General features: G+C 39.9%; 1 protein-coding gene across 1 annotated transcript; it reads left to right on the forward strand.

The window, feature by feature from the left end:
- Nucleotides 1–6,753: 6,753 nt before the first annotated feature.
- Nucleotides 6,754–22,080, forward strand: mtch2 (mitochondrial carrier homolog 2). The gene is made up of 13 exons (XM_028582138.1): nt 6,754–6,900; nt 8,273–8,357; nt 9,843–9,949; nt 11,076–11,102; nt 11,196–11,252; nt 13,408–13,465; nt 13,644–13,695; nt 13,821–13,880; nt 14,886–14,979; nt 17,505–17,552; nt 17,650–17,717; nt 18,447–18,522; nt 21,274–22,080. The coding sequence occupies exons 1-13, from the start codon at nt 6,814–6,816 to the stop codon at nt 21,358–21,360; spliced, it is 906 nt and encodes a 301-aa protein (XP_028437939.1). The 5' UTR covers nt 6,754–6,813; the 3' UTR covers nt 21,361–22,080.
- Nucleotides 22,081–22,130: the final 50 nt, after the last annotated feature.

Raw genomic sequence — 22,130 nt, forward strand, 5'->3', positions numbered from 1 at the left:
AGAACAAGGGGCCCAGGGAGAAGAGCAGGCCCAGTGAGAGATGGAGGGAGAGGTGCAGAAGCAGTAAGAGATGCAGAAGGAGGTGCAGGTGCAGTGAGAGGAGCAGTGAGAGGAACAGTGAGAGGAACAGTGAGAGGAGCAGTGAGAGGAGCAGTGAGAGGAACAGTGAGAGGAACAGTGAGAGGAGCAGTGAGAGGAGCAGGGCTGGGGAGAAGTGCAGGCCCAAGGAGAGGGCAAGGTAGAGGTGTAAGAATGCGTGGTGGTGGCATTCCAAGGGCTGCAAGAACAGTAGTCAGTGATGATATTCGTGCCACTATCATTGACCATGTAATCAACCACGGTCTTTCACTAAGAGAGGCTGGTGAAAGAGTGCAACCCAAGTTGAGGCGGTCAACAGGTAAGTATTGCATTTTACATGAATTGTTTCTATTCTCACTTGACATGTCAATAAGGTCATACAGAAATGCATATGTTGAATTTCTTTTGTCCCTCTAAAGAATGCAACATCTTCCACCCTCTGGGGGAAGAGGAAAGCTCCTCAATAATGATCAAGAGCTTGCCATTGTAGAAATGGTTGTTGCAAATAATGCAATAAAACGGAGTGAAATTCAAGCCCGAATTGCGGAGGACCATGAGATATTTAACAATATCTAAAGCATTAGCCTCACAACCATTACGCGGACATTGTCTAAACACAGAGTGCGGATGAAGCAGCTCTACACTGAGGAACAGTGAGAGAGTCAAGGAGCTACGACGACAATATGTCCAGGTATAGTGTATATTCAACTCAATGTCCAGTTCTATAAGCTTTGCACTTTGCAAGTAGATATCGTACACAGTAATAGGTTACAGTACAGTATGATATACAATAATGACATGATATACATAAACTTTGTTTCAGAGAGTTATGGAATTGGAGGCCAACCAGGCCCCTCATGAATTCATTTACATAGATGAGGCAGGATTCAATCTGTCCAAAAGGCGTCGACGTTGACGAAATATAATTGGAAAGAGGGCCACAGTTGATGTGCCAGGACAGAGAGGGGCAAACATTACCATGTGTGCAGCAATGGCAAATGCAGGATTACTCCTTCACAAATGTCAGGTTGGACCCTATAATACAGAGCGCCTCCTCGCCTTTCTCAATGATCTCCACCAGCGCCTGGTACCAGAGCAGGATCAGGAGGGTGAAAACATGAGGACCTTTGTCATTTCCTGGGACAATGTTGCTTTCCACCCTTCGCAAGCAATAACAACATGGTTTGAAGACCACCCAAGACTGGTAAGTCTCTTCTTTCCACCCTATTCACCTTTCCTCAACTCCATAGAGGAGTTCTGCATGGAGGTGGAAGGTTTATGACCATAAGCCACATGACCAGATGTCCCTCCTTGAAGCCATGGATGCTGGATGCAGGGATATCACAGGTCATGATTGCCAAGGGTGGATCCGACATGCCAAGCGGTTTTATCCCAGGTGCATCGCCTTGGATGATATCAGATGTGATGTTGATGAAAACATGTGGCCTAACCCTGAAGATCGCAGGGATTAGATACAGTCATTTTGTGCTTTTTTGTTCCCCCTTGTTTATCTTGTGTTTCATGGATATTTTGTTCACTGTAAGCATTACTGTAAAACTTGTTCTGTTCTATTACTGTATACTGTGTTTCTACTGTACTTCCTTTAGTAAACAGTAAGGGAAAAAAAACTGATTTGCTTTTTACTGAAATGTGTTTGAATGTGAACATTATTGAACATGTGGACATACAGTTCCCAACCAAGACATTTAGTGTAAAAGGTGGATTGCATGTTTTGCATGCAAATACCTGAAACATAAGTCTATGCAGTTTTTATAATGTCAACAATAGCCAGTATTTTGAAACCTGGTGTACTTTGATTGACTGCATGTACCTTGTGAAGTGAAAACAAGTGTAACAGAATAATTTCATTTTGAGTCAGATTTCCAGTGTTTTGGTAAAGTCAGTGTGTGCAACCCTAACCCTCTTTTACCTGTTTGTCTCAAACGGTACAGTGTATAATTGTTTCATTCTTATTTGGTGTTTGTATACAAAAAAAGGCTTTCTGAGCTTTTTCTGTATAAATACCATATATGTTCACTAACTAGTCTAAAACTAAAAATTCCAATCAGCAGTGTTTGATAGGCACCAGACTGAAATCTATTCTGTTTTGAATGTGTAGTTAACAGTTTTGACAGCAGTGTGTTAGCATATGAACAAAGTGCTGTAAATCTACAGTGTTGTGCACGTTGTGCACGTTGTGGTTAAAGTCATGGGATAAGTGTGTAGAGTTTTGAAAACTGTGGTCAAGCAATGAAAAACGAACTAGAGTTTGGTCCACATGAACTGCTGCTGTGGAGACTGTGGTTAGGGTTTTGCACATGTGACTCCAGTTGTGCCCACTGTCGTTTAGCAATCGAAAAAAACTGTAAAGCAATAGTGTGTAGTTTTTGTCGCCCCCATGAGGAATTCTAAGTAATGACAACAACACAGTCGGCACGTCCACATGATACAAGCCTTCCGTGATCGTGCTTCAGAAGACGTCATTATCTTCACTCACACTTCTGTGCTGGAAAGTCACCGGATGCCACAATCTTCTGAACATAGCCATACTGAGAAATACAGAGAAAGTTGTGTGGAGCTGATTTTAGCTTTGTAGCAGCTCATTTGGCAATGGCTTGAATGTAATGGACGTTCATTAATATCAAAAAGATACGCACTAAAGCTTTAAGGTGACTTTATAATTGTCTTAGGGCGTTTTCACACATACCTCGTTTGGTCCGGACTTTTGGACTTTTTAGTTTGATCCGAACCAAAATTACAGGTGTGAAACCTCCCCCGGACGGCGGTCCGGATCAAAAGACCAAATTTTGGTCCGATAAAAAGAGGTGGTCTCGGTCCAGACCAAACTGAACCATGGTCCGGTTCGTTTATAGTGTGAAAGCATTTTTTGGATGGTTCGGACTTTTGGACCAAATACAAGAAGCTCTGGCAGGCTCTCCTTGTGTTATAAGACCAGGGAAGCTCCTTTAAGGTGCTTAGTGAGAGAGAGTGACGGTGAATGCGTTCAGAGAAGACAGCTGTCGGCTATCAGAGCAGAGAATACATCAGCAGTTTATTTGTTAACTGGTAAATGTATAGCGTAGGTTTCAGTTTGTCTCTGAATAAATGCTCCAGAAAGAAAGTTCCCGTGTCTTGCTTCTCAACATCACAACAAATCAAAAAGAGCAGCAGTCAGTAGGGGGAGAGCAGCAGTCAGTAGGGGGAGAGTAGAGAGAGGATATGAGAGGACGAGGAAGCTCTTCAACAAACCAATCAGTTAGAAGTATCTGGAGACGTAGCTCACGTATGTGATGACGGCAGGACGTAGGTTTGTCACGTATAGATCTTTAGTGCGCTTGCAAAGCTGCAGTGTGAAACCACAACTTACCGGATCAAATGTATACAATGTAACAAAAACATGAACCTTGGTCCGGACCTTGGTTCGGACTTTCATGTGTGAAAACGCCCTTAATGTGGCCATTGAAATTCAGGTCAGAGTTCATGACTACACCAAGATTTCTGGCTTTGTCCGTTGTTTTCAACATTGTTGATTGAAGCTGAGTGCTGACTTTTAATCGTTCCTCTTCGGCTTCAAAAACAACTACCTCCATTTTTTTCCCTCATTTGATTGAAGAAAGTTCTGGCACATTCAATCGTTGATTTTTTCCAATGCACTTACTCAGTTTTTGTAGTGGACTATAGTCCCCTGGCGATAAGTTTATGTAAATTTGTGTGTCGTCTGCATAACTTGTTTTCCATACTCTGAGCCAGTGTAATCATGTAGATGTTAAACAGAAGAGGCCCCAGAATGGAGCCTTGGGGAACTCTGCACGTCATATTTGTCCGCTCAGATGGGTCATTACCATAGACTACAGTCTATGGTCATTACCTATAGACACAAAGTAGTGCCTATTCTTTAAGTAGGATTCACAAAAGTCCAACCCAGTTTTCCAATCTGTCTAGTTCATCTTTACAGTTTAAATAATTTGTGTGACTTCACACTAATCAATATTTTCTTTGAAGAAAACAGTGAAATTCTTTCACATGATATTTTGTTATTTTATAACATACCAGTTTTTAAGATAAACAAGAAGGAATGAAAACCAGCAGTTTGCTTCAATATATATATTTTAATTTTGTCTGTAATAATTTACGTAATACTAGAATAAAATTACAAACTAAAGGTATGTAATAGTAACAAAGAATTGTGGGGCTAATTCAGCCTCTCTGCAGCATCAGGCCACAAGTTTTCATCATCACATTGGATGTCCTGGCTTGCCATTCAGCTGCATCATCTATAAATACAAATGGATATGGTGTTTCCATTGCTTCTACCTCCATTACTTTCAAAAAGTGTGCAGTTTTCTTATAGTAAAGGTAGTGTTTTTTAAATTTTTTATAGCGTGATTGTAACCTTAGACATCCTACCTTGACATATTGGTATCTTTGCTCTTTTACCTGTTCACTGTTTCTGTCGAACGGTACAGTGAATAAGTGCTTCATTCTTATTTGGTATTTGTTTGTTTACCAAAAAAGCTTTCTGAGCTTTCCCTATATACATACAGCATATGTTCACTAACTAGCCTAAAGCAAGACACCTGCTTAGGCTTTGAGCTTAAATTGCAATCAGCAGTGTTTGAAATGCACAAGGCTGAAATCCATTTTGTTTTGAATGATGTGTGGTTAACATTTTTGGCAGCAGTGTGTTAGCATTTAAACAAAGTGCTGTTAATCCACAGTGTGTGTTCAAGCTGTGAAAAACAAACTATTGTTTGGTGCACATGAACTGCTGTTGTGCAGACTGTGGTTAGAGTTTTGCACATGCAGCTTGAGTTGTGCCCACTGTCGTTTAGCAATCAAAAGAAAAAATAATGTCAGAGAAGAAAGACTGCCTTGCATTTCTCATTATAAATGCAAAGTCTCTCTTTATAGATGTCATAATGGACCTGGAGATTTGTTTTTCACCACCTGCGTTCAGCTTTTTGACACTCTTTTTCTGTTCCTACCAGTGTGGCATTTCTCCATGGAGATCTTTTCTTACCAGAGAGACAGCTTTCACCTTAGTGGGATCAATGGCATCAATAGCATTTGTTATTTTAGAATTCAAATGCTCAAATGCTCATTGAATGAGACCCAAGAGAGGGCAGGTGTGAAGGAGAAAAGCTGAATAAATGTTTCACTTGTGTTCTCAGTGAAATACCGTTTTCTGATTATCTCTGTTTGAACACTTGTGTGCACAGAGATAGTGCGGTTAAAAAACACACAGGAATGATCAGAGAGAGCAACATCAGTCACCATAACCTTGGACATAGTCAGACCCTTGGAGATAATTAAATCCAGAGTGTGACCATTATTGTGTGTGGGCTCCATCACATGCTGAGTCAGTCCAAAAACACAACACAGCTTTTTAGTCCCTATTATTTTGCTTAAATAATAACAGTAAGTCAATTCAACATTTAGACACTATGGACACGCACACACACTTTAATTTTTCAATTAAATGTATTAATTAATTATTTTACTGTAGTTTTTGAGAAAATTAAAGGCAAAGTCACCTCAAAATAAAGTACATTCTAAAATATTGTCATATGAATCAGTAGCCTACATTTAAACCTGACTGGTTCCTACTTAAATATATGTAGGCTACAGTCGAACAAGGGAGTACCAACTGGGAATTTTAGATGTAGATAGATCGATAGATAGATAGATAGATAGATAGATAGATAGATAGATAGATAGATAGATAGATAGATAAGGCTAATGCCCTAAGTAGTTTAGTAAGTTGTCTAAATTAAATGGATGGCCTATACAGAGAAGGCCTATTGTAGAGAAAATGATGCAATTATATGTGTTTTTGTATTTACTGGGTCCCTATGGAGTAGTTTAGAGGGAAGGAGGATAGTATTTTGTAAGAACTGTGTATCTACAGGGGTATAGAGGAAAGGAAAAATGAGCTATAGCCTATTTGTAAGTAGCCTACTGGGTACTTACACATTCTATTTAATTTGGGATGTAATGGGTGTATATATCTTAACGAACACTGGTCCCTCTATTAAAATGAGTTTTAAAGATGTTATTGTTTATTTTGAAAGCAATGTTCATTCATTTTATTTCATGATAGTCTACATATCATGATTTGGACTTGGTAAATTTAATATAACGTTACACAAATTTGAATTTGCCAAGTCTTCCTTTTTAAAAGAAATGTGATAATTTTTTTTATTTAATGCAGTCTCTGGAACATGTTCATAATAAGAAAAGTGTAGCTATTTAACATACATCATTGTAACCATTTATTTGGTGTAGACTCTACACCAAATTATATAGGTACTCTACAGTGTAGAGTAATTTACAGTAATTTTAAAATGCTGTCTATATTTTAATTAATTTTTTCTTTGTCTCCTTATTGTTTATGCCTTTCTGGATGTTGTGTGAAATCTATGATGTCTGACTTTTACAGATGAGGGTTATGGCCACATGAGAAAAAAGTCAGAATTCTGAGAATAAAGTAAACTCTGAATTCAGACTTTTTTTCCTCAGAATTTTAACTTTAAACTTAGAACTCAAATACATTTTCCACATGTGGCCCTAATGCTCTTCTATAGATTTTGTACAATGTTATTATTAAAATAAAAAGTACGGGGTACTTAGGAAGAAGAACACTAGATGGCGGTACCCTTATAATTACATAAAATATGGGCGCCATCGCCTGCTCTGACGCAAGACGAACTTCCTATCTCCCTTGTCTCTCCAAAAATGGCGGACGCGTGTGGCCAAATATTGCTGGGATCAGGGCTCACCGTCCTCTCCCACCCTCTGATGTACATTAAAGTCCTGATCCAGGTAAGGGGAAAGTGTTTGTGCGGCCGCTGGGAAGACGTCAGTGGCCCAGGAGCTGCTTTGGTCACTGTTAGGACATGTAAATACAGCATAACTTAACGTTAGCTAACGTTAGCAGCCTGAAGAGGCAACTGTCAAACTCCACTTACTTTAATGTTGCCTCACTTATTAGTAGATTCATGTTTAGTGTAGCGATAGAACATGACTTGAGCCCTTTCGCAAATCACTATGATGGACTCTTTAATTAAACATGCATCAAATGTTCCGAAAACAACATCAACTACACGGTCGGTCTGCTGTCCCTATGACCTTCTGTTTGAAAATACTCTGTAGCAGGCGGAAGTGAGTGTGTGAACCAAATTTTAAAGTTCATACTGTACTGCTGGTGTGTAGTTCTGCTTCGTTAATGTTCTGTATGGATAATGTACAATAACACTTTATCGCTCTGTGACATATTCCCAGATACATAGCTAGCTAATCATGTTTTTAAACAAGCTATTGGGTTGCCTTACATCGAACTGCTAGAGATAACCGCTAACGTTAGGTGGGTTAACATTAGCCGACCAGCTCTGTTCTCATATCTAGCTAGCTAGCTGACGTTATCCACTTTTGCTGCATATTCGAACTTTTCCCGAATTGCCGAAGATATTTCCATTGCTGAAAGACTCCCACACGTTGGCTTGAAAGACTCCCACACGTTGGCTTTGTTGACCTGTTTAACATTAAAAGGTCAGGTACGAGCAACCATGTCTTAGCTTTAACATTCTGGATATTCAGTTAGTTTAACAGCACACGCCACTCTTAGGTAGCTAGCTAACTGTCGTTATGTATCTTGAACAACACATTAAGAACACAAATGACTGCGTTTCGAGCACATTGTTCGGGGACCTGTATCATTTACTGAACGGTGTCCTTTGGCCCACTAAATAGCTTGTAAGCTAACACTAGCCGTTGCTAATTAGCTAACGTTACAGCAAATAAACATCTTTTAGCTTTACTGTCAAAGTTGTTTTTAAAGATAAACGGGTTGGTAAAATATGCAACTGGCTGGTACCGTTGCTTCACTCATTAGCCAAAAAACAAGTGGCTGGTAAAATTTGTATATTCACTAACCATTTGGCTGGGGGATGATAAGGTTAATTTTGAACCCTGAAGATAAAATAAGTAACTTCGCCCACAGAAAAACTTTTGTGAAGACTAAACATTGAGGCAAAAATTGCAACATTAAATGTGTCAAATAGAAAGCATGGAGTGTGGGAGAGCGACACAAAAGAAGAAGTGTGGGTGAGCCAGTTGAGCTGAGACATAATGAAAGTGAACGCAGTTCCAGTGAATATTGCTTCTTATCATGTTTTCTTATTCTTTTGTGTGTTAGGTAGGACATGAGCCGCTCCCTCCCACCCTGGGCAGGAACCTGTTTGGCAGACAAGTTCACCAGCTGCCTGGACTCTTTGCTTATGGTGAGTCTGACTGTCCACATTAAGCCCTGTTCAGAAACGGAATCTGTTAAACTTATTACAGTGCTCTTAGTCTTGCACTGCCTAGTTTATATCCACAACGTTCCACTTCTGGGATTGCTCCGTTACCAATGAAAATTCCATCGGATTTCACTTATTTAGGCTGGATATCCATCGCCTTGGTCTTCCTTTGTGTTGACATTTTAAACTCCGGTGGATATATGAGGACTATGGATAACCACTCCTCAGATCTCTGTAGGGTAAATCCAGACGGTTTACAAGACTGATCTGTGCAATCTTGAGTTTTCTGTTGCACGACTAAAACAACTTTTGAAAGTGCAAATGTTCCACCAAAACATGTTCCTTCCCGAGACTATTTTGCAGAGGCCCATTGCTGTCTGGCACTTAGTACCGCCCAAGACGATTGTGATTGGTTTAAAGAAATGCCAATAAACCAGAGCATGTTTTTCTACCATCCCAGAATGCTGTGGGGACTCACCAAGCAAGAGCAATCCCAGAGGTGGAATGTCAAGGAAATAAGGTGCTTCTCATGTCACTTAAATTGCCTCCTACAATCCTCCACTTGCCTCCCTTCCTCGCGACTGAGGAGGCACGGGAGAAGGGCGAGAAAATCACAGGAGGAGAGAGGCAACAAGCAAATGTGTTTTAGAGGGATGAGACGTCCTTTCCTCTGAAGTGTCGCATGAATTTGTCATCTTTGGGCGGAGTTAGCAATTCCTTCAACTGCAAAGCTTCCGGGAAGGTTGCTCTTGTGTTTCCTTGCCTATAGGTCCTCAATGATGCCTCATCGATGTTGCTCCTCAGGGCAGAAATAAGAGCTTTGAGAAGGCCTTTCACAAAGGAGGGACAGAACATCTTCCGGTTCAGCCGAGGAGTCGAGGAGCCATGAAATGAGGGTCATGAGATGCAGAATAGACTATAGTGCTCTTAAGAAGACAGGAAGAGACAGGCTTTTAATGTCTCTCTGTGGGTATTTAACCTTGTGCTGCTGTAGCTTTTATTTTAATGTGACATGTCTGTCCTAAGCTATATTGGAAGTGTTAATGAGATTGTATCTGACCTAGTCTGATTCCATTTTGCCTCTTGCCAAAAGTGACTGGACATTCAAACATGAGAACAACTTGTAAAATTAGCGACATTTTCAGGAAATGAGGGCTGTAAGATTACCGGAGTAAAAGCACAAATTCAGTAATTAATTGCTTTTGACCACTGCGCGGTGTACACCTCTTTACAACCTTTAGTGTGACAAATTCTCACGTTGAGGTCATGGGTCACAGTTCCCGTGTCAAAGTAACATGTTTACGGTTTTCTAAAAACTATAACAATTTGAGATCAGAATACCTTATTTTTTTTATTTCATGATTGTGGTTTCTTAAGGCATCTACTTTAAAAATCATACTTTTTTTTTTTTTTTTTTTTAAATCCCTTTTTATAACTTCTGCTTTTTGTATATTCCAAATGTTTCAGCAAAACACATCATCCAGATCGATGGGAAAGCGGGTCTCTTCAATGGGCTTGTTCCCAGGCTCTGTGCCGGCTCCATGGGCACCATAGTGCACAGCAAAGTTCTGCAGGTAAGCCTGAACAGATCGCAGGATGTAATCACACCTCCAGCTTGTTCTTCCGATAGAAGTAATAGTCTAATCATATACTTCTACGGAGATGTAAGATAAGATAGACTTCATTGATCCCACACTGGGGACGTTCACTTGTCACAGCAATTCAATGCAGCACAACAAAATAACAAAACTACACATTAAATATAAATAGGATAGAAAAATACACACACAAAAAACAAGAAAAGAGTAATAAAGGTAATATGTACACTATAAACACTTCTTGTACTTACAGGTGGGGAGAATATATATATACAGTGTGTCAACTCTGTCACTTCACAATTTTTTTTTTGTTGTATTCTTTTTGTCACTGATCTCATCTCTTATGAAAAAAAGGCATATTGTACAAGTCATTATTTACATGTGGGGGAGAAAAAATGTACTGATATACAGATGAATATGAGATGGCATATTGCACAGGTCCCAGGAACATGTACAGAGTAATAAATAAATAACTAAATAGTGCGGAATATTTTTAAGCCTTGGCTCATGTTATTGTTCTATTAGCATTTCCTTTATCATTTAATGACATTATTCTTGTTGTTGGACACACTTGTTCCCTCTGCTCCAGGCACGGAGAAATGTTGAAGGAAAAAAAAAAAAATAGCCATATGGAGATTTTACATTTTATTTAGTGAAAGTGCGGTTTCATTATTGGCTATATTATTTATATATAGCTATGTAATTGTACTGAGGATTGTGTCTTAGCACAATTTAATTTTTTCAGACCGCTACAGCACCCTGTTTTTCTTTTCACAAAAATAGAGAATTAAATATGTAAACGTAGAAGAGGAAAAGAAATCTTGTGTATTTGTTCTAAAAGGACGCTTGTGTTGCATGGACATACAGTATGGCATTACTTTCCCGCTCACATTTCTACCTGTTTACACCTGGCTCTAATTTGCCACTTACGTGGAGATTATAAAAAGATTTAGTAGGAACAGTCAAATAAAAAAAAAAAAAAAAATCAAATGGCATTGATTTGAAATGTTACTAAGGTAGGATAAACTGACTTCTTGATTTCTGCCAGTACAACATCATTCACAAGGGCACTTTTATTATGTTAACCTCTAGTTTCTTACAGAAATGTCAGGAACAAGGCACGCCTCAGGTAAGATGTTATATTTAAATTTTTTTTGTACTAGTTTAGAAACTAGTTGAAGCTAGATGAGCGGTGATGCTGAGGTCTGTTTGTGTTGTCCAGGTACTGGGAGGTCAGCAGAAGGCTGCGGAGGGCTCCCTACAGCACGTGGTTAACGAGGTAAGACACCGGTACAGTTTACGGCTGAACAATATATCGTTCATTTCATCGGCCTCGCAATATCCACTGCCGTGATATACACACCGCGAAAGGCTGCGACATATCACGAATAACACTTGTTATATCAGTAGGAAACTGCGCACACACAACTAGGGCTGCCACCTCTTAGTCGATTAGTCGACTAATCGGTCGTTTTGGTCTTAGTCGACTAAGATTTCTTTAGTCGATTAGTCATTTTTTTTATGCTTATTCATGCTTAATTACTTATTTCCAAGAAACTTCTGAGCACATTTATGGTAAACACAAGATTTAAAGTGGTGCTTTTACATGATTAATTGTGGAGAAACTCAGTTTTACAGATGGCACCTCTCAAAGCGCACAGCTCTGTCAATTAAATCAACTAATCGATTAGTTGACAATATCCTATAAGTGTTAGTTTAGTCGAAGACAGCCCTACACACAACTGTCATACTTTCTTTTTTTTTTTTTTTTTTTTTTTTTTTTGTGGTGCATTATATTCAATTCAATGTTGTATTTGTTCAATAAAAGACAGTTGGAAATGATTTCCTTTCATTTGTTGTATTTTAGCAGAATACTGAAAGCAGCAAAACTGAGACCACTTTAATATTTTGCAGCCCTAGTAAAGTTATGAGGACACAACAAGAACTAGAACAAACTCAGGCCACAGAAGTGTCCATTACATTTATTCCACTACACTTCATGCATTTATTTAGTTTGTATTTTTAATCTTTAAATGTATTGGAATCAAATCAAATCACAAATGTTCGATCTGCCCAGCTGCCTATCAGAATAAACCCAGTGTTTCCCCCTATAGTTATACAACGGGAACCCCCGCCTAATGCCAAAAAACATACCCGTCTGTGGTTAGATCACACGCCTGTAGCAGCTGGACAGTCGAGTGTGTTATCTAAACCGCTAAAGTCCGTTGAACAGTTGAAGTCAAGATAAGGTTGACTCGGTGGCCTAAAGGCCCTGACACACCAAGCCGACCGCCGGCCTAGTTTGTGCGGTGTGTCCCGTGTTGGCCTTTTTTCGGAGGATTTACCCTGTTGATTTGGCATCGGCAGCTCTCGGCCATACAGCCAATTCATCTGATTGGCTGTTCTAGAACTAGAGTGAGTAAACGCACAAACGACTGTGACAGGCACAAACGAGGCTCCTTTCATTTTTTTCATCTCCTCTGATCAATCCAATACACACAGAGCTGTCAAATCTGGTCAGAAATGACGTTTGAGTGTTCCTTCTAAAATAAAAATAAAATAAGTAAACTCAAGTTCAAACGATTGGAATATCTATTTATGTCCATAAGATGGCAAACGTGCGACGACCTAGACATAACTACTGGTGTAGGTTATATATTCCAACAATAACATTGTCTTTTAAAGTGTCTCTACAAACCAAAAGTTAATAAACTAATATCCTATGTGGTTACACAGATAAGTGCTGTGCTGTTCATTAGCAGTGCTGTGCTCTACCCGCACTTTCACTTCTGTCATTGTGGTCTGGCAAGGTTGGTTATTATTTTATATCGATACGAATATTTGGTAATTTTAAAAATCCGATATTCCGATAAATAAAAAAAATTAAAGATATATTTTTTTTATCCAGAAACGCGTAACAAAACAGATTTCCCTAACATTAGTTATTTGAGTCCTCACTAAAATAATATGATAATGCAGTTTAAAAACCTGTTTGTTTTATTGTCACAACAGAACAGAGGAATATCAAAATATATTAAAGTTCTGATAAATAAAATGTATAAAAATACAATCTTAAGTCCTTTGAACAAAAACACAATAAAAAAATAAAAAATCAGTGTTGCCAACAGGGACGTTGTAGAGCGCCCTCTGGTGGACAAACTATGTAATGCCAACACTCCGAACATGGTTGAAGGGTGTCTTGTCAGTTTTTGTTTTATTTTTTAAATAATCATTTATCAGCCATTCTAAATGTCGATACAGATAGTTTTGGAAAATGCCTAATATTGGTCGGTCGGTTGGTCTCAAGTTATTATATTCTCTTTAGGCTCAAACCAGGCATGTGTAGAATGGAGTTACAAAAGATGCAATCGGTCATGTCTACGTAAATGTATGATGTCGCGCTTCATCCCGCTTGTTTTCCGTCTCTTCCACAGACGACCAAAGAGATGATCGCTCGCTCCTGTGCCACCGTCGTCACGCATCCCTTTCATGGTACGTCATGAACATCTGCAACGGCTCAGATCTTCCGCGTGGTTTAACTGGCTATCAGCACCGTGCTTCAAAGCATGTAGCTTTGTGGTTTCACTTGTGAGACATTTGAATGTTTTGGTTGGATCTGGAGAGAAACCGGTCTGCATGTCAACTATGTTTTACTCGGCTTGTTTTTCAGTGATTACTTTGCGATGTATGGTCCAGTTTATTGGGAGAGAAACAAAATACAGGTACAGTTTTCATGTTTTAGACACAAACCTCAATGAGAAGAGCCATGAAAATCAGTAAAAAAAAAACAACTTAAAATATATATATTTATTTATTTTATTTATTTATTTTTTTCTTCTGTTCTCAGCGGGGTGTTTGACTCCATCGTCACAGTCTACAGAGAAGAGGGCATTCTGGGCTTCTTTGCGTAAGTTTTACATTCCTTTTTTTTTTTTTTTTTTTTTTTTTTTTTTTTTTTTTTTTGGGATTTGATGGTCAACTTTGAATCGTTTTGGTGTGCTTTCATCACTTAAAGGCAAAATACTGCACTAGATGGTTTGCCTTGGTGCTGCTTGCAATATGTGCACAGTACACACTATGTTGTTGAATAGGCTGCAACCATTGTTTAAAAGTATCACCCCTGGGCGCCCGGATAGCTCAGTTGGTAGAGCGGGCGCCCATATATATAGAGGTTTGCTCCTCGACGGAGTGGGCCCGGGTTCGACTCCAACCTGCGGCCCTTTGCTGCATGTCATTCTGTCACTCTTTCCCATTTCATGTCTTTAGCTTTCGTGTCAATAAAAGCCTAAAAATGCCCCAATAATAATAAAAAAAGTGTCACCCCTGTTGTATATGATGGCTTATAAACAGTAGCTAAGAGTCAGAGAAAAAATTCATAAATGGATGATTTATGGCAGTGGAAATAGGTTAATTAACTAACTTATGTATAGATTTCAGGATCCTGGATTTGTACGTCTTTGATGGTGGACACTTATTGTTTTTTTTTTATTATGACTTTTTTTCAGACTTTTCAGTTTGTATATATGACTGTAATTCACGATTGAACAAAATATGTTTGGTTATATGCACAAAAAAAACAAAGGAAAAAAATTGGCCACCTTGGGGGGGACTGAAAGTACTTTGTAGACGTATTGGATTACTATATTATTACATTATTATAAACTGTGCTTTTTAATTTTATTTTCACTGTGGTGCAACACTGTTGGAGCTGCAAAAAGCCCAAACAAGACAGAGGGTAGTTACAAATGAATTTGGTTGTGTAGTTTGTCACTGTACACAGCCTGAGAATGGGAAGTGGTTCGGGGGCAAACTGGATTATAACCTGAACTTGAAGTGTGATCTTGTATTCAGGGTGCTGATTTGTCCTCATATTCCTGATGTTTTAATCTTGTCGTGTTCCCCCCCCCCCCAGTGGTTTGATTCCTCGTCTGCTCGGTGACGTCCTGTCTCTCTGGATTTGTAACCTGCTGGCTCACCTCATCAACACATACGCCATCGATGACTCGGTATGTCACCTCTCTTCTGCCCTAGTGGAGGGTAAATGTACAGAAATGGTGTCTAAGCACACCTTCTGCACACTCTAGATTCCTAGTGTTTACATTGCACACGTAACGTACGCGGAGCGGACGTTCCAACGCTACGCTACAAAACAGGGGACACCAGCCACCAGCAGAAATCAAGCCCGGCCCAACCCAAGCCCGTGCACGTTGTGTCCGAGCCTGGCCTGGCCCGACACGTTAACTGTAATTATGAGCCTGAGCTCAATTTTAACCCGACAATTTTTTTTTTATACGTGGGCCGTTTTTAACTGACATTCTTTACTACAACTCTGGATTGTTTGAACTGCAGAAATCTGTTTAGAGGGGGTATGCTTGGAGAAGTAACACAAGAGTTGAAGGCTGACTATCATCTTTTCTGCCACGGCGAGCTTGCTTCATGTGTCTGTTCATTGTCAAAGTCCTCGTTTTTTTTGCTGTGAGCAGCGTGCCGCACTTAATGCACTCGACAAAGCCAACACACATGTTGTCACTGCCCACGACTTGTTTAAAATGGTTCCATACCTCCGACTTTCCTCCAAACTTGCTCAAAGTAAATTCTCCTGTTTTCATTTTTTTCTTTACATCTTCAAGCTCCATGTTGCACTTAAGCTACACAATACAGCATGCGAATGGAGAAGACGCTGCGCATGATTATGGCCTAGCTTTCTCCTCACTCAATTAGGATAATAAAGTAATGATTCAAAAAACACAAATGCTTGATCAGGGGCCCGGACCGGCCCGGACCGGCCCGGACCAGCCCGGCCCGACGATAGTATCGGGTCAAGTTTGGGCTTGGGCAGAGAATTTAAACTGTCAGTGAGCGTATTGGCAGTATTTATTTTGAGAGTTTCTGTTTTTATTTCTCATTTCCCCTCATCTGCATCCTCTGATAACAGCTGACAGTAGATTGATGTTTTCACTGCGCCGTGCCGGCTCCAAAAGAACTGAAGAATGAACGATCCCAAAGCGGAAGCTCTCCGTCTCGCCTGCGACTCAAACAACCCTACACCGCGTGTGCGTGGTTGTTGTAGCCGGTTAAAAGATAGATTCCGCAGCACACTCACTGCTCCGCAAACAATGTAGCCAACGCGTAAGCTGGAACATTGTATCTGGAATGTCAGCACTTTTGTATCTTAACACAGAGCGAACAATGCAGGAGATAAAGGGTAGGTAGGAAGGAAGGAAGGAATGAATGAATGAATGAAGGAAGTTCCTTAATCAGTAATTGCTTGTGTTAACAGTTAGTCATTAAAGGCAATTAAAATTGCCATGCTTCCACTATGTTTAGTTGCTATTAACCCAATGATCAGACAAGTTCAAAATGTCAAATGTAGCAACTAATGCTGCACAACACAAACACGCACACAGAACCTGAACTAGATGAGAATCAGCGTGCTGGGCAGATAAAACGGTCTGACCGATTTTTCTGAATCCGTGAATACCAAGTAAACCCACAGACAGTGGTACGCGTGATTAGGAAAGGGCAGAGCAGCAGAATGAATTGTTGACTGGCGTAGAGCAATGGGCTTCTGGTGTGAACAGCCAGGCTACTGCTCGCCTGAGAAACGCAAAGAACAAACCAAAACTGATTCTGGACCAGCCCAGGAGTCCCGTGACAAAGAAACTAGAGATGTTCTAATACCTTTTTTTTTTTTTTTTTTTTTCTATCGCGATATTGATTCAGATAGCTGAACTTGCGTAGCGCCAATACAGAGTACCAATCTGATACCAGTGTGTGTTTTAAAAAATAAAACAAATTAAATATGTTTGGATGTGGTATGATTGCTATGTTGTATGGCCTGGCTCAGGTTATAAACCCTTTAATAAATAAATAAATAAATAGATAAAAAAAAAAAAATGAATGCCCAAGAACTTTATTTAATTGATTATTTATATTATCTAGTTTGTAAGTCATAACGGAAAAAGAACATCAACTACTTTTTAAAGTAGTTTTTTTTTTTTTTCGCTGTCAAATTACGTGGCATCGTACCGGCGCATTGACTTGAGTATTCGCCGATATCGATACCAGCATATTAGGCAGTATCCGAGGCATTTCCGATACTGGCATCAATATCGGAACAACTCTAAAAGAAACGTAAACAAATTGCAAGAAGGCCGAAAAACAAAAATTTAAAAACCAAGCTTCTCTTCTTCTGAGGCGAGGTTTATTTCACCACTACAGCCCTGGTTGTGTGTCACCAATCAGACCAGCGATCCGGGTGACGTAGCAGCGACAGCGGCATCAGAGGGTCGCTGTGCTTCGGTGGTCGTCATGTTGAATGTAAACAAGAAGATGCTCGCCGTCGCTGCGCTATCGTCATCGTGTAAAGCCCGCCTCAACGGTTGCGATTGGTGCCTCGATTTAGAAGAATTAGAAATGGGCTTTCGGCCAGACTGACTTGCAGAGCAAATCTCAAATTTGCCGGAAGTTCGTCAGGGTTTTCCCAGGCTCAGATCCAGGGTTAACGCTATTCCTCTGTTCCCCCGTACAGATGAGTCACACAGGAGAAATCAAGAACTGCTCTCAGGCTGTGACCGGGGTGAGTGTGACACACATCGGCAGCATGTCCGTCCGTCCGTCAGTCAGCTTGTAGCTCGCTGTTGGATCACGTTCCTCCTCTGCTTCTTTTCTTCCAGTTCTTCGCCAGCATGCTGACGTACCCGTTTGTTTTGGTGTCAAACCTCATGGCTGTCAATAACTGCGGGTGAGTAGGATCAAGTGACAAGACCCAAAAAAAAGACTTCTCAACTCAACTACACACCACTACACTGTTCTTTGCTGGAAGTTACTAAGTTATTAGTTATTCCTTTAAAGCTCCCCGTTGTCCTCGGGTCATATTTGACCCGTTTTTTTAAAGTTTCTATATCAGAACTTTGGGTTTCTTTCAACCAAATTCCCCCAAAATAACGTGGATGGTTCCATACCATGCTCTTCACAAGTGAAATTAAGGATCAGATCTCTACTTCCATTGAATTGTGGGTGTTTTATTAAATGTTATAGCATTATCTTGGCTAAACTTTGACATGTCTGATTATCCATTACCTTCGTTTCTCTGATCTTAGTCAAAAGCATTCATCATTTCTGCTTTTTTCTAACTCAAAAATGAGATCACTTCATATAAATGAGGTTTGTTGACCATGAATTCCAAAAATGATTGTTCAACTAATGGTGAATTGGTGGTAAACTGAGTAAAGAGCGACAAAAAGTTAAAAACGGTGTCTTAAAAAGTATTGACCCAGGAGGACAACACAAGGGTTAAGAGGAAATGATTTATTCTTATATATATATATATATATATATAAAATTTATTTTATGTTTTCTAAAGGAGCCATAATTTCCTTCATGTTTCACTTTTGTGTTTTGCTCAATGACTATAAAAAGGAATAGTGAATCTTGATCAAGCCGCCTTTCTATGTTTCCGCTGTCCTCGCAGGCTTGCTGGAGGCCTGCCCCCCTATGCATCAGTATACCCCACCTGGGTGGACTGCTGGAGGCATCTAAGCAAAGAGGTAACAACATCCCACGCCAAACGCCTGTGTAGAGAGATACAGACACATTTAAGCACTACAGGGGTAGGGTTAGGATGGGGCATCGAGAAGCGCCTGGTTCCATCTTGGAATCGTAACTTTAGAAACGATCCCAAGTTGGGTGTCATTATTTTTTTTTTTGTTTTTTTTTTTTATTGGAATGGGAAAATTGGGTTTCGAATCGGACTATGGTTCCGAATTTACCACGCAAAGTTTTGGTTTCCGTAGCGCCCGCCATACTTCTAGCAGGCGCTTGTTGCGTTGCAGCCATGGAGCGCATTAAAGGCCTCTTTACAGTCGCCGCACCCGACCCAATGTGACGTCAAAATAACGTAGATCTCGCTGGAGCGCCAGGATTTTAAGTGCGTGACCAGAGGCCGTGGCCCGCTCTATTTTTTTCCAGCAGCGCACGACAAAGCGGAAACGCGAAGCATGGACGAGTTCGAGGGCAACCGGATGAAAGTCTCTCTTTAAAGTTACTGGGTTAAGAGGAGTTCTTTTTATGGTGAATGAAAGGCTTGATCCGACAAAGTAGGTCATTGAATCGTTGGGCAGACATTCTGACGTATCCAAAATGCTTCTCTTCGCCATTGTTTACCTTTTTTTTTTTTTTTTTTCTAGTCGGTAGCTTTTCCTCATTAGCGCCTCCCTTCAGGAGAAGACTGCAAACTAGTGTCGCGACCACCACGCGCGAGTATAAACAGATGTGGCGCGGTGACCGGTCGGGAACGGCGAATATACCGGACGTCCAAGCAGCACTCTAAAGTGTGGCGTTATTTCATGTTGAAAAAGCCCAGTAAAACTGTAAATCCCCATTGAATCAAAAATAAGAATCTTCCTCTACCTGTGAAATAAGCACGTGGCCCGTTTCAACTCCAACCCTCAAAAGAATGGAATTAAGAAGCAGAATCAAAAGGAAGAATCTGAATTGGAATCAGAATTGTTTAAATCCAAACGATGCCCAACCCCTAGGTAGGATAAGACCTGCACGAATCAGGCAAAAATATGAATCACAATTTTTTTTTAAGCTTAGAATTGATATCACGATTCTCTGCCACGATTTTTTTTCTCACAAAGTGTAATGTTTATTGCACACATGAACCATGACAAAACAACTTGGCAGTACCAAACTTTTTTTGGCACCTATAGCACATTGCGCATCACCACAAGCCTGTAAAGTACTGTAAGTACAGTATCAAAAACAGAATGATTTCTTAGCACACTCTTTAACTGCTTGCCTTTCATGTCTTTAGCTGTCCTATCAAAATAAAGGCCGAAAATGCCCCCTTTTTTTTTTTTTTTTTTTTTAAGTCATTTTAAAAATTCAATCGCGAACGGGGGTGAATCGAGATCGTGATTTCATAACAATTAATCGTGCCGGCCTAGGTAGGATGCAGAGGTTTGACTAGCGTTGGTTGAGTCATCAGTAACCATCACAGCATGCTAACGTCCTAGTGCTGTACAGTGTGTACACAGGTTATTTACATGTTATAGCAATTCTTAGTGCTTTGAAGGCTTTTCCAATCAGAGCAGAGGATAAAACCAGACCTGATGTATCACGGCTCCCTCACTGCTTGTACTTGGTGATGCGAGTCAGCTTTAAGCATTTAAGTTTTTCACAGATTCAGACCGTTCGTGTAATTGGGGCTGTCACTTTCTCAAAAAGCCACACATAATTACTTATTAGCATAATATTAGCAAACAAGTTTGAATTTAAAACAAAGTGACAACCCTACATGTAATATAAAGCAGCACATTTTAATAGAGATGCCAAAGAGAAGATTGGGTCTTGTCGGTTAAACCAAGGTATTTTTGCTTATGACTACAGCTATTGAAAATAATGATAAAGGTAACCGTAGTCACCTTTTTATTAAAGTACATATGTCATCAGCTCTGACAGATCCTCAGAACCACAGTTTACCACAGTCAGTTCAGGCATTCACATTAAAAAGATATTTCTGTAAACCTACAAACCAGAACGTGGCACATTTCCCAATGAAATAATAGCGTGTTCTTCAACTTTTATTTTGTCTATATTTTTGTGTTTGTACATTTGTTTGCACATATTTCGATTTTTTTTATATATATATATATATATATATATATATATATATATATATTTCAATTCCCTTTCCTGAGATAATGAAGTCCATGTTATTGTTTTATCAGAATCCAATTATCTGCATTTTATGTCAACACCTAGAGACTTTTCAAACATCAATTTATTCAATGTATTTGTCTCAAAATGACACATAAACATCTTTTCGTATTCTATTTTGCCTGGAAACGCTTCCAACACGCTTGGGTGTCGCGTGAAAAATAGGCGTCGGTCCTATTTCCAGCATGCACTCCTTTTTGGCGCACGTGCGTGTCACGCAGGCAGCGTGCGAACTCTAACCTGTTAACGGTGAAGCCGAAATAAAAAACGGACACGCCACGCAGCTGTAACGCTCACGCCACGCAGCCAGTGTGCAGGAGCCCTAAGATTAGAGCTCGACGACTGGAGTGCTGGGACTCAGAGTAAAAAAAACAAGTAGACAGAGTTTTGTTGTTTGGCTCCCACTCCCTGTATTTTAGAGGTTTCTCAATAGGAGTCACAAATTCGCAAAACGCCCAAATTCTTTTAACTTCAAAATCCCAACGTACAATGCGGAGGATTGGCCGTTTGGTTACGTGTATAGTGTAACCCACCAGCCACCACTAAACACTTCTTCTGTCTTTTCTTCATTCCAGAGCAACATGAGCAGAGGCAACAGTTTATTTTTCCGGAAGCTTCCGGCAGGCAAGATGTACGCAATTGACCAGAAGAGATTTTTTTAAAGCCTCAAGAGAACTGAGCTGAACATAGTTGTGATAATGAAACTAAACAACAACAAAAAAAATATCAACCTTGCCTGACCTGGGGATGGACAGTCGGCACGTAATCTTTTTTTTGTATGCACTTGTTTACTACGAGGGTTTTTCTTGTTCTTCTTGATAACCTGCCATGTGAAATAAAAAAAAAACATTAATTTCCAGTTAATTTCTAAGTTTTGTTTTATTAACAAATGTACAGACTGAAACTGCAGGGCTGTAAAATGAGATGGAGCATTACATATTTAAAAAAAAACAAAAAACATGTACAAAATGTGATTGGATTAGCCCTCCCCATGTTTATTTTTTTTTTTTTTTTTAATTTAATTTTTATTTTTAATATAGATTATCGACAATGACTCCCCTTCATCCACGTGATGGGATTTGTTTGTTGAAAACAGCACTTAAGTCTGCATGTGGTTATGGCTAATAATTCACGTTAGTGATCAAGTGGGACCTCTTGTCATGTGGTATTGTCTGTGTTAATTATCATGGCGCTCGCTGCTTGGCGGTAATGCTAGTGGAAAGGAGGGAAAGGACCCGGCGGATGTTCAGGAGCATGTATGGGATGTACAGAGGCATGGAGGCTAGCCTGAGCTGACCAATCTGTCTTGGCACTCTGAGCAGCCGAGTAATTGTATCAGCTCATTCTGACCGACCCGAATAAAAACAGCTTTTTTGACCTTGTCTTTCTTGTAAATGTGTGTTTGGTGTAGAATTTAAGAAGTATGTGAAAT

The sequence above is a fragment of the Perca flavescens genome, chromosome 1, assembly GCF_004354835.1.
Source record: "Perca flavescens isolate YP-PL-M2 chromosome 1, PFLA_1.0, whole genome shotgun sequence".
In the NCBI taxonomy this organism is placed as follows: domain Eukaryota; kingdom Metazoa; phylum Chordata; class Actinopteri; order Perciformes; family Percidae; genus Perca; species Perca flavescens.

Coding starts and splice junctions, on each gene's coding strand:
- mtch2 (XM_028582138.1), top strand. CDS start 6,814: ATGGCGGACGCGTGTGGCCAAATATTGCTGGGATCAGGGCTCACCGTC. Junction 11,103..11,195: donor AGGAACAAGGCACGCCTCAG/GTAAGATGTTAT, acceptor TGTGTTGTCCAG/GTACTGGGAGGTCAGCAGAA. Junction 13,881..14,885: donor GGCATTCTGGGCTTCTTTGC/GTAAGTTTTACA, acceptor CCCCCCCCCCAG/TGGTTTGATTCCTCGTCTGC.